We start from the raw sequence: 18,464 nt of genomic DNA, 5'->3' as shown, positions 1-18,464 counted from the left end.
CCCTAGTATTAGAGCTGAAGGCATCTAATGCAAAGGTTATTGGATCTGATGGATCCGTAAGGACGTGTCTAGGGCGTCGACGGTGACTGGCTCCTGCATGATCAGGATTCGGGGAGTAGTCAGCGGCGGCAACGATAAGGCGATTATCATGACGCATAGCCTTATCGAAGTATCGTTCCGACGCTGACTTCATGTATTTCCGAATTGATTCGAGGCCCAGGTCGTCGTGTAGGTCAACGTTCCTCATGAACCACGGAGCCCCGACAGCTAACCTGCAAAAGCGGGATTGTAGGGATTGGAGGGTGTCTATGTGTGTGCGGGCCGCGTGAGCGAACACCACACTCGCGTAAGTCATGACGGGCCTTATGCAAGTTTTGTAAAGTGTCACCTTGTTCCGAAGGGACATTTTACTCCGCTTACAGATCATGGGGTAGAGTCTACCGAGAATAAACGCGGCACGGTCACGGACTGATTTTATATGCGGGCGGAATGTCATCGATGCATCCAGGGTAACGCCCAGGTACTTGACCTTCCTGGCCCAAGGTATGGGTTGTCTAAAGAGAGTAATCGGGGGTGTGAGATTCCTCCTCCTAATCCGGGAGGAAATTCGTGTGGAGCTTCCCCTCTGAAATAGCACCGCAGTACTTTTCGCTGGGTTGATGTCTATGCGCCATTTTCGGAACCACTGTCCTAGGGCTAGGGCTGCGCTCTGAAGCTTCTTCGCGATTAGGGACTTATTTCTACTAGAATAGTAAACAGTCGTGTCGTCAGCGAATAAAGCTAAATGGGTCGGCGGCGACCGGGGAATATCGTTGACGAATAAGCTAAATAGGAGGGGTGAGAGGACAGAGCCTTGCGGGACTCCAGCTGTGAGAGGTCGTGGGGAGGAGCGGGTTCCCTCGACTCGATATCGAAAAGAGCGGTTCGACAAGAAGTCCCGTATGATGAGCACGAGACTATCCGGCACGCCCATGTTGAATAGTTTGAAAATCAAACCATTGTGCCAGACTTTGTCGAACGCTTTTGCGACGTCGAAGAAGAGAGCTCCCGTGTATAACGGTTTTGGTCGATTAAGCCCCACAAGAATGTGCTCCGTGAGGCGGTGCACCTGTTGAACGCATGAGTGATTTGTACGGAATCCGAATTGTTCATCGATGAGAATGCCCTTGGTTGAGACAAAGTCTCTGAGGCGTTTGTAGAGCAGACGCTCATACAGTTTGCCTAGAGACATGAGGAGGCTAATCGGGCGGTAGCTCGTCGGATGATTTTTTGGTTTACCGGGTTTATGTATGCCGATAACGTCCGCTTCTTTCCACACCGCGGGAAAGATACAGTTCGCCATAGCGGCATTGAAAATAGATGCCAACATCACGATGAGTTGGACGGGTAGAAGTTTAATAACGCGGTTAGATATACCGTCGGAACCGGGAGCCTTGCGAGGACGTAGGTCTTTGATCAAGTCTTTAACTTCTATCGGGGTGACGGGTGGTAACGCATCCGATGGTGGCAAGGAGGCTCTGCGTTCTACCTCACTGTCTACTAATTCTACATGAACAGGGTCCACGGATTGAATGCTGGGCGTGCACTGGGTTTGCAATGTATCGGCCAGCAGCTCTGCTTTTTCGTCATCATCGAACGCCGCGAGTCGGCCTGAGGGGCCTACGAGGGGGGGCATAGTTACTACCGTATCCGATTTGAGAGTACGAGCTAAGCGGTAGTAAGACCTTTGGGAGGGCGCGAGTCCTTCCAAGAAATCAGACCATCTGGCATCTCGGACTTCGGCGATGCGAGACTTTACGTCGCGTTGTAGGGCACGCATTCGAATACGATTTTCCGCGGTAGGATACCTGTCGTAGGCGCGTATCGAGGCGTTCTTAGCTCTAAGGAGTTCCCTAATATCGTCGGACAATTTGAAGCGGTGAAGGAAGTCCTCCGCTACAACTTGTTTCGATGACCTATCTAATGTCGAGGTGATGTGTGACGTTAAGATGTCTATGGCTTCAGCGGTATCCTGAGGAGACGGGATAGAATCCGGGTTAAACGGGAGCGATGGTGGATCAGATTCAGCCAGGCTGATGCCCAGCGTGTGCCAATCCACCACAGTCCTCGTGACGGGAACGGAATCGGGAGCGCGACCGAGCTTCATAACGACGGGACGGTGGTCTGAGTCTAACTCTGAAACTACTTCGATCGAGTGTAAGCGCAGAGTTACGTTTTTTAATAACGCTATGTCGAGTATATCCGGGCGATGCGCGACGTTTAGCGGGTAGTGAGTCGGGGTTAGCGGAGCCACGATATCGAAGGCGAGATCATCGACTAACGCGTCGAGCCGCCTGCCATTCGGGGTTGTGGTGTGTGAGTTCCACCTGATGTGTTTACAATTTATTTATTTATTTATTTATTTATTCAACTTAATGCACATAAGTACAATGGCGGACTTAATGCCTGAGGCATTCTCTACCAGTCAACCAAGGGTGGTGTAGAGAATCCTGTGGTAGGTGCATAACTTAATGTGAAACAACCAAACTACATTATACAATATATAAACACATACACGGTATTTATATATATATATATATATATAATCACACAAACAACGTAAGTACACAATTTTATATCATGATAATAATATAAAATTTACACATATATCTATATATAATCTCTATCATATACTCACATATTCACATACATATTCATATACACACTTAAACACAACTTAAAAATATAACAAAGAAATAGAACCACATATACATATACATACAGTACAAGAAAATAGTATATTGCACAGAACACACATTGCAAGTCAAATTGTTAAGTTTTTAAGTTTCTCCAGAAAAAGTTGGCGTACCTTTATTTTGAAAGTTAGGCGATCAGTGATCATCCTAACATTAAGAGGAAGTGAATTCCAAAGTTGAACAGATTGAACTACGAAAGACGAACGGACTAAACTAGAGTTGTGCGTGGGACAGTGAAGGAGTAAATTATTAGAGGAACGCAAGTCCTTATCGTGCGAAGAATGTAAATATTTAAAGTACTGAGTCAGATAGGAGGGAGGAGTTGGGCATGTTAGTATAGAATGAAGCGCAGTAAGAGCATGTAGATTGCGGCGCTCGCGTATAGGAAGAAAATTTATTTCGGAGCGGTAAGTAGACACGTGGTCATACTTGCGAAGATTAAAAATGAAACGAATGCAGTTGTTGAGAAGGCGGTCGAGTTTGTTCAAAAGGTCTGCATTCAGGTCAAGATAGCATACATCGCCATAGTCAATTATGGGCAGGATTAAAGCTTGAACAAGCATCAACTTTATCTTGAAAGGGAGAAAGTTCTTGAAGCGATAAAGGGCACGCAGAGATCCAGTAACCTTCCGACTAACATTCAACACCTGTACCGCCCAATCAAGTCTAGAATCCATATACAGTCCAAGGTTTTTGACTGATGGGCTCAAAGGTATAATTGCTCCATTATAAGTTACGGGTGGGAGTGAGCTAAAATCTAATCGTCCCAACAAACGGGGACTACCAATAATAATCGCCTGACATTTGGTTGGATTGACCGTCAAACCAAATCTACCAGACCAATCGCATATAGCCTCTAGATCCCCATTCACTCTGCGAACCGCTTCAGACACACAGTCCACAGTAGCCTGCGAGTACAGCTGTAGGTCGTCAGCGTACAGGTGATACGAACACTGAAGGGACTGAGTTATGAGATTGATAAATAGAGAGAAAAGCAAAGGGGAGAGAATTCCGCCTTGAGGGACACCAGTATCTAGATCACGCCATGAAGACGAAGACTCATCAATGCGGACCGATTGCTGGCGCCCTCGAAGATATGATGTAAACCATTTCAGCACCTCAGGCGAAATCATAAGATAGGACAGGATAGATAAAAGGATTTCGTGACTGACGGTATCAAAGGCATTAGAGAAGTCGACCAAAGCCAACAATGTGACTTTAGTATCCTCCATTCCAGCCATAACATCGCCTGTCACTTTGAGGAGAGCGGAGATGGTGCTGTGGCCTGGTCTGAAGCCAGACTGTAGAGAGTTTATTAAACCATTCTTATGAACAAACTGGGACAGTTGGCTATGTACACAGGCCTCCAACACCAGGACCAATTTAGGTCGCCCGCCAGGATGACAGAGCTCCCCATACCGAGCAGCGCCTCGATATCACTGCTTAGAACGATCTTATCCGGTGGAAGATAAACTGACGCGATAACGATCGGCGCGTGTCCCGTCAGTGAGATTCGGCACACTGATGCTTCGATATTAGCGAGCGCGGGAGGATCGAGCGAGACGCAATGCAGGGCTCTTCTATAGTAAATGACGGTACCACCACCACGGGCAGAGAGCCTGTCGTTCCTGACCATGTTATAGTTCGCGATTTTAGGGTCACGGCGCGCGGGCTTAAGTAGGGTCTCCTGCACTAAAAAGATATCAATTTGATGGTCACGCAAAAAGTCCGAAACCTGATCACGTTGATTTGCGAGACCGTAAGCGTTAAAAAATCCTATCGTTACGGATAGGGGCTTTATTCTACTTATATACGCCATTGATTACCGGCGGAGTGAGGGGAGGACGTACGTATTTAATGACGCGTATACGTCGGCGTATTCCTGCACAACGGCGATAAAGTGTTGTGCAGTGGAGGCAGCGCGAATGGCGTCGCCCAAAGCGTTAACGCGCTCAAAGTTGATCGACTGAAAGAAGTCGATCGCTAAAGCGAGATTTTCGGACGCGGTCGGAGGGCAAGTCGCGGGAGAGGGACGAGTCGCGGGGGCGGGACGAATCGCGGAGGAGGGAGTTGTAGCCGTGTTCGTGTACGGCAGCGGTTTTGCCCAGGCCGAGACACTGGGCACCGCCGCCGGAACGAATGCTGGCTTAGCCTGCGACGCAGAGGGTGCCGAGGCTTTGATGTCTGGGCCGGAAGCTCGGAGGCGGTTTTGGCGGGCGACGCGGCGATTTATTTTAGGGGCTCGGGGGCAACCACGGTAATTCGCGGGGTGACCCTGTGTTCGACACAGGACGCAGCTAGGCGGTTCCGTCGCGGTTTTTTGGTCGCGAGCGCAGAGGGCCGTGGCGTGATCGCCCAAACACTTAACACATCGGGGGCGCGCGTGACAGTTACGGGAAGAGTGCCCGTACAATTGACAGTTATGGCACTGGCTAGGAGTGCCTTTTTTATGGGGGGCTTCGATGGCGATACCGGAGAGTCTACAGACGGTCTGTGTGTTGAAGATTTTCTTACCCTCGGGGGTAGGCTGGAGGGTGACTAGAACCATATTGTATGCCTCCCTACCGCGACCGGTGTGCATACGGTGCACAGAATTCACTGGAAAGCCCTGTTCTAACAGATCGGCCTTGACGAGCTCTACATCTAACTCTTTAGGGATTCCGCGTATTACAACGCGGAGTTCGCGCTCCTCCTGGAGCGTATAAGTATGGAAACTTATACGTTCCTTACGGAGGTAAGAAGAGAGGGCCCTATGGTCGTCGGGTGTTTGAACCTTAATTTGAATGCCGTTCGCGAGGTTACGGGCATTCGTGAAATTTATATTTTTGGCCTTAAGGGCCAGGCAAACTCGATCCCAAGCTGCCTTCTCCTGAAGGATAACCGGGGGAGGGGTCTGGGTTTTATTTTGTGCCACTGGACGCGGCGACGGGGTGGCACGGGCTGGGGGCGCAACGGGAGTCTGAGGGCGGGGGCGCGACGCGTTCACGGCTTTGCTAATTTTAGCGGCCGCGGGAGCTCGAGACTCCGCGGCACGCTTCTTACCCTTCTGTACCAGGGTAAATCCATCCGTCGATGAGGCGGGGGCGAGGTCGACCTCCATATCCGAGTCAGAGTCGGAGCACGAGGAGGCGGGTGCAGGCGACCTACGAGCAAGTGTAGGTGTTTTAGAGGGCGCGACGGAGGCCGCGGATGATCGCTCAGCTGAAACGATGGTCACGGCGGACGACGCAGCAGCTTTTCTCGCCAGTATAGGCGACACGGGAGCAGCAGTCACGACAGAGGCTGCGGTGCTCAATGCAGAAGCTCTGCACGCAGGTACAGGCGACGCAGGAGCAGCGAGCGCGGCGGAGTCCTCGAGAGGGCTCGCAGTGTGATTGGCCTTGAAGGCCAGAAACTCTGAGGCGAGCTGTGGGTGGCGAAGTCGGAGGAATTCCGCGAATACAGCGTCCATGATCGCTGAGTACCCAGGTGGGGCGGCCCCGGGTCTTGAAAACACTCGCCTTCGGCGAGGCCCCAACTTCTCGGACCTGAGCGGTTCTATTGAACACAGGTGGCAATGCGGCGCGATTACTACAGGACAAAGAAAAAGCACAACAAAACAGAAATTACAAAAAGAAGCAAAACAAATAAATACTTGCAGGAAAACACTTTGTCGGCAAATGTTCCACGAACACAAAAATAACTAAAACAAAACAAATAAAAGCTTCCAGGAAACACACTTGGTCGGCAGATGTATCACGAACACAGGCCGCGCGAACAATGGCCGGGCTAACAAAAGCCGGGCGAACAAAGACCGGGCGATCGAGTGGACGATGAGCACGTCCGCACGTGACGGGTGCCTCTATCGGAATCGAAGATGATATTGCGTTCTGGTTTGTAGGGTAAGATAGCAACAATTCTTAAATTACTGAAATATCAGTCTCAAGATCTGATGTCCATAGACTCTGGTAACCAGCTAACAAATATTAGGCGATTGGTAGATACAGATATTCGATTATAGATTGTATTATAGGAAGCTTATGTTTTCAATTATACAAAATTTAATTTGTTTTTCAAGTAATTCTGTAATGTTGAATACAACCCAACGTTTCTAACATTTTCAAACCAGGAATCGTTTTCAAGCCAACCGTAATAATAGTAGTTTATTTTGAAACTAAACACGTCTTTCCTTCACGGAAGTTTTCCATAAACACTAAGCCCGGTGATTATTGAAGGAAAATATAATCCTTGTAACCGCAGAAAATTACATAATATATATTTATGCAGCGTCGTGCGCAAAGAAATGGCTTTTTTATACATATATCAGTACCTTAATATGTTGTTGAAATAATATCATTCGAGCCTAATAAATATTGGTATTCTGAAAACGGCGGTGTTTTTAATAACAGCACTTAATTAAACGATTCCGCCAGCCGGGCTTTCTCGGGGTGAGCTGCGCCGTCTGGTTGTAGTATTGACCGCGGTAACCCCCTTTCCTCATCCGGGTTCTGACCTCGGAGGGGATCGGATGCTTGGGCGAAGAGTGCAGGGGAGTCGTTTAGTGGGTAGGGTCCTGGAAACATCCTTGGGCCCGCGGTCTCGCTGTCGCAGGCCATTCCCACATACCCCGCGCGCCCCCTCGTCACGGGGACCTCGTAGGAGGTTCGGCAAAAAAAAGGTACTTATACTCCCCAGCACCCGGGTGGGCCCACCGGCGCTCACTCTGCGTGGCGGGGGGCTCCGTCTGACTTCCACCGGGCGCGTCCATAGGTGGCGGATAACGAGCCTCTGGGAGCAGTCACACTCCCAGGGGTATCGCTCCTTCTCTCTCGTCGTGTAACGGCAGGAGAGAAGGAGCGACGGGGACCAAACCAGCAGGGGGGGTTCCGGGTTCTCCACGCCCTTCACTGGCTGAAGGGTGTTTCTCTGGAGACACCTGGGCCTTCCCCTTCCGTCCCCTTTCTTCTTCCCCTTTGTTATTTTGGTTTTACTTTTTATTCTGTCTTTCTTTCTGTGTTGTTTTTCTTTCTGTTTGGTTTTTTGTTCTGTTTTCTTTTATGTTTTGGTGCACGTCCGAGCCTTTTTCGGCGTGATCCACTGGAGATGGTGGGCTACTTTTGATCTGCCTTTTTGAAGGAGTAGTGACTACGGCGTTGGTTACGCATCTTCCGGCCGCTGGTCGCCATGTCCCCGGCTTCGGCTACAGGTAAACGCCCTCCAGAAGGGGGTTCCGGTATACCGGCGTGGCTTCATCGTTGTTGCTTTCTTGAGCGTTGGGCGGTGGTCTGTCGTGTTGCTCATTGCACTCGGCGGGCCGCCGGCCAACCTCACCGCGTGGGGTACTGGGGCCGCTGCCGCGAGGCACGGGGCCGCGAGGACGTAAACCTCTTTAAAAAATTGTCTGCAAACGTATTTGCACGCTAAAGTTTGGCCCTTAACAAGTCAAAGGTTGCCCATACCTGCTCTACAACTACAAAGATAGATAAGAAATCCTAGAGAAACAATAGGTACATTCGTAAAACAGTGTAAAGAATGTATTTCCATTATTACATAATCTATCTTTTAGCCCACAGACGTCTATGCTGGACACAGGCCCTCCCCAAGTCTCGCCACGAGGACATAACTAGCACCTTATCTGAATATAAATTAACGGTATCATCCTACATACATACGTGTATCTCTAAATATGGATAAGTCTAGAATGTTGTCTGTAAAATGGACACAGATATTAAAATTTTTACTAAACTTACTTTTTTTTCTCTAAAACTAACATTATTATTAATTTGTGTAGATATCAGACGATGGCGCGATCCTTAAGAAGTGAATCTTCTCATTATTATAATTTTGACGCGAAATTAAGGCCATTAAAATGACAGGTAAATTAGTACAGTAGAGTACATTCATGTACTGACTGGTTATATTACACGGTGCACAGGGTATGATCGCACTGGATGCAGGTTTTCTGAGTTTATCCCTACATATTCGCTAGAAGCCTAAAAGGCTATTTCAGCTACACCATGACGGGTGGGTTAGCTCACGGGCTCAATTTGAGAGAATCTGTTAACATTAGCCCTAGCAAGAGCAGTGCTTCTCAGAATCTACCAGCGGATCGGAATCGCGACCCACTGGGAAGATCCGGCGAGAAACTCAGTGGTTTTACTGGATGCATACGTGGTGCTTACGAATAAAACCAACCGCAATTAAAAAAAAAACTTAATTTCTCGTAATACTTACATCAGTAAACAGTACCTACTTACATTATTAAAACGATAAATTAAAACATTTGATAGCCAAAAACGTAAATATTACTAAACATATGTACCTTATTATTCGTTTTGTGAAAACGTTTATTCGGCCACAACAACATTGGGCTTAAATCTCTTGAAATACAATAAATATTCGTAAAGATAAGCCCACGAGTTGCTATAAATAAAACACGTGTGTGCAAGTCGAGACCTTATACTTGTAATGTCGCGACTTCATTCAACACACTCAGGTACAACCAAAACTAATGTTTGTTGGTGTGTCCCCAGAGACTATGGTGGGTCGCCGTCGCGCTTCTATTGTGGACTCCTCAAACAGAATGCCGGGAAGTTACGTAAGTATATTTTGTTACACAATAACAGTCTAAGCAGAGCTTATACGAATTGTAAAGGAAATTTTTATGCAAAAAAAACTATGATTACTTAAAAGACGAAGCAGGTAGAAATAGTTTTTTAATTACATGTATAATAGAAGACGTAGGAATTTTATACCTTTTCCTGGTCTACTCAATGTCTCTTTTACTCAAAACAGCTTAATTAACCTCGCCTCGTTTATCGTATAAGTACCACTGGAAGCGCGTTCGATTTCGTATTCAGTATATAGGGTCTTGATGTTCTTGTTTCAAATGTATAAATTTCATTGCGTGATTAGGTGATCGAGTTCACAGCCCAAGTGGTTGTAAGTGGTTACCGGAAGCCCAAGACATCACAAAGTGAGTAGTCCCACTCCTGTTCAGACATAAGATCAAAGTATGACCCGTCAGACTATTTCATTCTTCTATTTTGTGTTAGAGCCAAAAAATATAGATTTTTGTTAATAGGAATAAAGGGTACCGTTTCAAATGTCATTTAATTCGATCATTTAATTAATTCAACAGAATAAATAACCAAAATTAGTAAATAAAAAGAAAAGAGAAGTAAATAAAAAAAATAACAATTTATAATAAAATGTCGATCGTGAACTATTTAACATTAAATAACAAAGCGTTGGTGTGATCGAAGATTAACGTGACTATAACAAACATGATTAATTACACATAACATAAATAAATAAAGTCGTGGAGGAAACAATTATTTATTATTTTGCGACATTTATCAAATAATTTTTTGTCATTACTTCTTCCTTAAGTAATTACATATAACTAGAGGTCCCGCAGTAGTCGAAATTCGACTATAATTAATTGGAATTGTAAGTGTGTACACTATTATGATTGTATTTTATACTTCTATAATCACAAATTTCGCCAAGACTACACTATAAAAAATATTAGCAAAGACAAACAATATTTAATCTATTCTCAATTTGACAACAGACGTCAAGAACAAAAGTTTGACAATAAATCACAATAAATAGTATGCATGCGTGTGTGCGTCAAATACATGGTATGTAGTGTGTGTAATGTTTTCTTCATTGATTAAATGTATAATCTATGCATTATTTAAAAAAAAAATAGCATTGTGCACTTCTTCTCTATATCCTCTTTAAGGAAAATTTCATACTCCTCCGTCCGCGAAATTTTCTTAAAAAGGGATACAAAGTTTTTACTTCACGTATTAATATATAGATATTAACATTTTGTTCTCTAGGACTAGTCTACTTTGTCAAAATCTTTATATAATATCATATTTTTATCTTTACATATTTTTACTGTTCAATTATAGTTTTATCGCTTTGCATTCTGTAATTGCATTACATTTTTAACGATTCATTAAATAATTCGAAGTTTCTGTGACCTTTTTTTTTGACGCTGGTGAACTGGGAGAAAGATTTCCGTATGTATTTTTATTTTATTTTATTTTATTTTATCCGTTGTATCGTATTAATTCACACAAATATATAAGCGTTCAAATACCAAGGACAGGTACCAATTATTCTAAATAACATATAGTACCTAGCACGTGTTTAACAGACAACTTCCAAAACGAGTAATACAGGAATCAAAGGTAACGTTTAACGGTAGGCAATGGCTTGGCCCTGCCCCTGGCATTGCTGAAGTCCATGGGTGACGGAAACCACTCACCATCAGGTGGGTCGTATGATATCGTTTGCCTACAAGGGCAATAAAAAAAGAGACCTACATATTCTTCGATCAACAATAGTAACTATTGTTGATCGAAGTACATATTGTAAATCCAAGCGGCAAGTAGGTGCAAAAATTTACCAATTTCTACTGCGAAGCAACCCTACATTCAGTGTTGATGTTATGAAAGCCGTTATTACAATACAATTGTGGCTTCGACCTCAAGGCGAAATTTGATGTCTATTGGAAATCTAACATCGGGATAGAGACCTCGTTACAAGTCGTTTAGTATTTGTTTTTTTATTTTCTCAACCCTATTTTTTTATTTTAATTCGTCACTACGCCTTGTTTCAACCCACAGGAGCGACAAACACAATCCACTTACAATTAAAAAAACCTCTTCATTAATAGAGATGACGAAAGTAAGTAAGCACAATTAAAAACTAGAACAACACGGTTGAATAAAATTAGTTTTTACCAACTGTTTTGCTATCGGTCCTTGATACGTGTGCAAATGTCATATGAGTTCGAACTTCTTGAAGATGTTGAGAGATTCCATTACCTAGACCAAGACAGGTCAAGCTAATAAAAGTCTGTTAAAAATTCCTTCTATAAACAAAAAATTAAATTGAGAATTAATTTACACTTTACAATTTAACTTACACTTTTCTGGTGTAGGTGGACCTCTTGGGAGTCCGCACGGGTAGGTACCACCACCCTGCCTATTTCTGCCGTGAAGCAGTAATGCGTTTCGGTTTGAAGGGTGGGGCAGCCGTTGTAACTATACTTGAGACCTAAGAATTTATATCTCAAGGTGGGTGGCGCATTTACGTTGTAGATGTCTATGGGCTCCAGTAACCACTTAACACCGGGTGGGCTGTGAGCTCGTCCATCCATCTAAGCAATAAAAAACATACTTAATAATAATTGTGAAACGTATATAAAATACCTTAAGTATTTTAAGTTCGACAGGATTCTCTTTATATCAAATGAACACAATAAAAATAGACACTTAAAACCGTTGTATATTATTACATCAACCGGAATTCCAATATATTTCTGAAGCTACATGACTTGTGAGTTGTAGCTGAATCTTCAGAGAATAAGTGGTTTATTTATAAAGTTCACGTTTCACAATTTTCTAATTTGGTGACAGTCTGACGACGACGAGATGTGAAAGCGAATGCATCGTTCCTAAACATAGCATGTAAATTCGGTGTTTTATTCGTATGCAGGTAATATAATAATACGTATAACTGTGCAGTGACGAAGGGTCAGTTTTTTAAAGTTAAACCATAGTGAATAATTGTTACACTTGGACAAGCCTGACGCATAATAAAGCTGTCTTCTTGGCTCAATCTTGTATAGATATGATTTTAGGCTATCATACAATCACTGTTAGTATCTTTTTTCGTATGTCCATTTTTGTAATAGAAGCCGATTGGAGCGTCCATGTATGGATTCAATACCAAATACACGTGTCTACTAATCTATATATATATATATATATATTATATATATTATAAATGAATTGCTGTTCGTTAGTCTCGCTAAAACTCGAGAACGGCTGGACCGATTTGACTAATTTTGGTCTTGAATTATTTGTGGAAGTCCAGAGAAGGTTTAAAAGGTAAAATATAGATATGAAAGTACTTGGAATTAAATAAAAATAACAATTTTGTTTGACGGATTCCTTTTGTTTGTTATAAAGGCTTCGTCAAACAGAACGCGTAATTAGCGCGCGTCAGAGCGCTAACTGACGGCGCGCTATGACGCCGAGATTTTTGTTGTACTACTATGGTAACATACCGTCAAACAGAGCGCCAGCGCTATAGCGCGCCGTCAGTTAGCGCTCTGACGCGCGCTAATTACGCGTTCTGTTTGACGAAGCCTTTAGTCTATTTTAAATAAAAGTTTAGGTCTTTTATTTATCGATTGAGGCACTACGAAGTCTGCCGGGTCAGCTACTTTGTTATAAATTATTTTTTCTTTAGAAGCCATAGTGTTCTAAAGGATAATACGCAAATAAATAATTTAAGTAATTTTTGTGAATTTGATTTTTATTACACTATATTTTTTCTTCACTGTTTAAGTCATTCGTAAACGTTTGTTAATTACGTATTTCTTTAGAAAAAATTAAACCTACCTACGGGTTTCGAACAGCGGCACCATCTCATCGCTCTATACAAATTCACCGGTCGTCATAACTATATAGTGGTATGGCGTCTTGTGAGCCCGCAAGGGTTGGTATCAGTATCTTGCCTATTTCTGTCGTGAAACAGAGCTTCGGTTTGAAGGATAGGGCAGCCGTTATACTGTAAACCTGAGACTAGAACTCGTGTCTCAAGGTGGCAATTGTTTTGTTGATATCTATGGGCTCTGATCGCCAATTAACACCAGGTGGGTAGAGAACTCGTCCTTTACTTGCTGTTGTTATTTGATTAATAAATAAACACATTTAGATTAGCAAAATATTGTTTCCCTTTGTGGATTATCTTAGACCCTCTGAAACTGACAGGACAAAGTGTAGTAGCCATGACCTAACTATAAATAACACAGTATAAATAAGCTCTACTATAAGTATCAATACGCGTTAGATTTGCTATTATTAAACAATAATATTATTCAACGTTTAAACAAACAAAGTACCGAATAACTTTCGAAACATCAACAATTAGACCTACAAAGCGATATTAAATCTAACATTAGTATGTATTGTAGGCAAATTGAACATGCCATTTCCACACATTTATAAATTTTATGTTTGAAAAATAATTACGTTTTACTAAATTCAAAGTTATATACTTAATTTGCAGACAAAACTTGAGAACCATCTAGTTAAACTATTTTATAATGTTTTCTTCATAACTAGCTATCTTGTGAGTCCGCACGTAGTAGTAATGCGTTTCGGTTTGAAGGGTGGGGCAGCCGTTGTAACTATACTTGAGACCTATATCTCAAGGTGGGAGGCGCATTTACGTTGTAGATGTCTATGGGCTCCAGTAACCACTTAACACCAGGTGGGCTGTGAGCTCATCCGCCCATCTAAGTAATAAAAAAAATAATGTCGTTTTGTTGTTTTCTTTGTTTATAAATTACTAGCGACCCGCCCTCGCTTCGCTTCGGAAACATTAAAACACACATAAAAAAAATAAAAAAAAAAGTAGCCTATGTTCATCAGGGACAATGTCGGCTTCTAATGGAAAAAGAATTTTTCAAATCGGTCCAGTAGTTTCGGAGCCTATTCGAAACAAACAAACAAACAAATCTTTCCTCTTTATAATATTAGTATAGATATAGACTAGCTTTTGCCCCCGACTTCTTGTTCGAATAGTTACTTGAGCATAACGCTAAATTTTACTTGCGACTTCATTTGCGTAGAAAGAAAAAAAAACCAATTTTGAATCATTATTTATTGGTGCTCCGTTTGTATTGGTCTTGGCGTGATGTTATATAGCCTATAGCCTTCCTCAATAAATAGGCTATCTAACACTGAAAGAATTTTTCAAACCGGATCAGTAGTTCCTGAGATTAGCGCGTTCAAACAAACAAACTCTTCAGCTTTATAATATTAGTATAGATATCTATTTTCTGGTGTATAATAATATTCAATGAAATCACTATGACTTGTCAGCTCTTCTCATTTAAACGTAAAATAAGGTAAATTTAAGAGGCAAAGTTCTTTGTTCGCCTGTACATTTGTCGTGTTTTATGTTCACTATTATGTGGAATTTACTAAGTGTAATTTATATACATTATTATTAGATATTCGCATGCAGAGAATCTGTGCCAACTATTAATATTTTTTGAATGTATTTGAGCAAACTTGGGGAAATTATAAAGGATATATGTATAATACGTTATTATTGTTCATTAACCCACTGAGTTTTTCCGCCGGATATTCTCAGTGAGTCGCGATTCTGATCCGGTAGTAGATTTAGCGAAGCATTAGCAGGCAAGATTTAGCTTTTGCAAGGGTCAGCGTTAGCAATTCTCTCAGCTTGAGCCCGTGAACTCACCCACCTGTCCGTGAGTAGTTATGGGAAGACACTTCGAACTCTTCTTAGGGTTAGTGCTAAAGGCGTCGAATCTATGTTAGTGAATCGAGTGGAATTGTTTACATGAAATTATATATTTGATAAAATAAAAGACAGAAACTTTATTTTTTATTTACCACTGACGTAAATTGATATCGTACTTGTATAATTTTTTTCTTTTTTTGTTGCTTAGGTCGGTGGACGAGCTCACAGCCCACCTGGTGTAAAGTGGTTACTGGAGCCCATGGACATCAACAACGTAAATGCGCCACCCACCTTGAGATATAAGTTCTAAGATCTCATTATAGTTACAACGGCTGCCCCACCCTTCAAACCGAAACGCATTACTGCTTCACGGCAGAAATAGGCAGGGCGGTGGTACCTACCCGCGCGGACTCACAGAGGTCCTACCACCAGTATATCATTCAAATAAACGAGAAAGGATATTGAAATCCCGCAAGGAAGACAACTATTTTTGCGCTCCATTCACAAACAAAACATCAATATCTATTTAAGGGTCAACTCCTAACGTTAACATTGATTGATTTATTTATCATCGACTTCCATCTTTATCTTTAGCATTACTATTGCAAACTTCATTCATAAATGTGTTCGTAATGTGTGTAATAAATTGAGAATTTTATGCGGGATTTCTATAAACTTTAAATTCAAACTACCTTTACGGCTTAATCTCGTGTTTTTTATTGTCATTATATTATTTCCAGTGTCGATTTATTTATTGCTTGGATGTGTGGACTAGATTACGGCCTAACTGGTGTTAAGTGGTTACCATAGACATCTACACCAAAGTCCACCTCCCTCCTTGACATATGAGTTCTAATGTCTCAGTTTTTGCAATAAAACGGCTGCCCCACCCTTCGAACCGAAATGCATTACTGCTTCATGGCAGAAATAGGCAGAGTAGTGATACATACCTACGCGTGCGGACACAGAAGTCATCATAGCACCAGTTAAATATTTACGATTTTCGTAATCATGGACGACTAATATTAACTCGCAATAACTTGGTCATCATCAAGTAATCATTAATTCTCATTGCGAATTACAACCGGCTTCCTGTACTAAATTTAGAATTGGTAATTCAAATCTATAGTGGGCTTAGGAGTGAATGTAGGTAGGTATCTTCGAGTTTATTCGTGCGTCTTTGCCTTTGTTAACTCTTCAGTAAAGTTTGTGAATTAGTTTCGTTAAAAGAAACAAGGTGCGCGCGGGTAGTTTCAATTAAACGTTAATTGCAGTAGGCAGCGGCTTGTCTCTGTCCCTGGAATTGCTGTAGTCCATGGGCGACGGTAACCACTCACCATCAAGTGGGCCGTATGCTCGTGTGCCTACAAGGGCAATAAAAAAAAAATTGTATAGAGTGTAATGTAGTAAAAGCTACAAGGGGCCATCCATAAAGTACGTCACACGATAATGGGGAGGGAGGGTATCACCGAAGTGTGACATCGTGTGACAAGGGGCATGGGGGGGTCAATACTTTTGTGACGTCACATGTTAAAATTTAAAATACTAAAACGCAAAGTTTGTATGTGAATTAAAAAATTTAAAAATTTACAAACTTGATCTATATTTATTAATAATTTAGCATTCTCGCTATGCGATAATCTCTCATGCAACGTCATTTAACTTCTAGAGCGGCGTTGTAATGCAAGTGAGACACTCAAATTCACGAGAATTTTGAATGGTAAGGATTTAAATAGGTTTAAGTCGTCGTTTTTTTCGGTTTTATGAAATGTTGGACTTTATGTTGATTTTATTAGATTATTATTTAATAAAAATAAGTAAAAAATGAAAATAGCTGTTTTCTCTCGATTATTTTTAAATACATACATAAATTTAAAAAATGTGTGACGTCACATCAGGAGGGGGGGGGTTATAAAAATGTGACAACCTGTGACAAGGAGGGGGGGAGGGGTTCAAAAGTCCTAAAATTCGTGTGACGTACTTTATGGATGGCCCCCAAGCTACTACATGATATTTAACTTGTAGAGTATATTCTTTGTTTTTCTCTATACATACATATGTTTTGCGGGGTCAAACACATCCCGCAACATTTAGCAGGTCGTTAATCACCACGTGGGAAGACTACCCACGCTGCGCTTTCCTGTGCGCGGTTGCTACTCGAGAACTTTTCGGCCCCACCGGTTATCTATTCTATGAACAATGTATCCTATCCACTGCCATTTCAATCTTGCAATCGTTCAGGCTATGCCAGTTACTTTAGTTCTTCTTAGAATATCCTCATTCCTGGTTCGATTTTGCAGGAAACTTTCCATATAACCCTAGGCCCTCTCCATTGTCGTTGGAGTGACTTTGAGTCTTCGGATAAGGCTCATTGTCACCGAACACGTCTCACTTCCGCATGCCAGCACTTGCAACACACATTGGTCAAAGACTTTCATCAAGACATAGCAGCATTTGAGATGAGAAAATTTTGCACAGCTTCCCGAACGTTTCCCAGCCCAGTTTGACAATTTGTGCTAGATAGACGTAGTCGACTATAACATCGCGCGTAAAGTTTTCTGGAGTGGGCATAATTAGTATTCGTACATAATATAGTATTCGATTTAATAATCGTTTTGTGCATGTTCATACTAAAACCCACTCGGACTTCTATCCCTATTGAGGTCATTGAGCATTTTGCTGATATTCTCCGAGGTCTCAACGATGATCACGTATCGTCGGTAAGCCGAAGGTAAGTTATGTACAGACCATTGATGCCAAGCCCTTTCCGATCCAGAACCTTGAAAAAATCCTGTAATGCAGCGATGACAGGTTCGAAGAAATAACATATCCGCGCTTCACATTACGTTGCACATGGACGGGTTCTGAAGCCCGGTCCTGTAATTGGACTAACAAAGTTGCCTTTTCGTACAAACACTTCAACACTTCGATGCACTGGAACCGTTGGAAACTGCAATAGAGCCAAGGTCACGATCGAATCGAAAGCTTTGTCGTAGTCCCCAAATACAAATCAAAACTGCAGGTTATATTGCTCGGTCTTTGCTACAACCTGCTGCAGGGTATGAATTTAGTCTACGGTTCCGCTGTGCCCATTAGTAAGAATTACTAAAAAACATAAACTATTTAACTACCCACTCGTTTAAATGAAGAATATTATTAATTACAGCATCAACATTATATTTAATTAAATATATTGTTCGCTTTTAATATATAAATTGAATAAATATGTGAATTGGTGGTAGGAACCATGTGAGTCCGCACGGGTAGGTACCACCAACCCGGCTTTTTCTGACGTGAAGAAATAATGCGTTTCGGCTTGAAGGCTGGGACAGCCGTTGTAATTATACTGAGACCTTAGAACTTATATCTCAAGGTGGGTGGCGCATTTACGTCTATGGGCTCCGGGTGCGCCATTAACACCAGGTGGGCTGTTAGCTCGTTCAC

General features: G+C 42.3%; 1 protein-coding gene across 1 annotated transcript in view; it reads left to right on the top strand.

Annotated features, from left to right (window-relative positions):
• LOC114242333 (uncharacterized) overlaps window positions 1-18,464 on the top strand; it is a 36,309-nt gene that overhangs the window by 9,645 nt on the left and 8,200 nt on the right. The window contains exon 2 of the mRNA XM_028173451.2: window positions 9,248-9,312. Coding sequence (XP_028029252.2) covers window positions 9,248-9,312 — 65 coding nt within the window. The remainder of the gene's footprint in view (window positions 1-9,247; window positions 9,313-18,464) is intronic.

The sequence above is a fragment of the Bombyx mandarina genome, chromosome 03 (genome assembly GCF_030267445.1).
Source record: "Bombyx mandarina strain Sakado chromosome 03, ASM3026744v2".
Lineage (NCBI taxonomy): Eukaryota > Metazoa > Arthropoda > Insecta > Lepidoptera > Bombycidae > Bombyx > Bombyx mandarina.
Note: the sequence above shows the minus strand (reverse complement) of the source record. Positions and strands in the feature narration are given on the sequence as shown.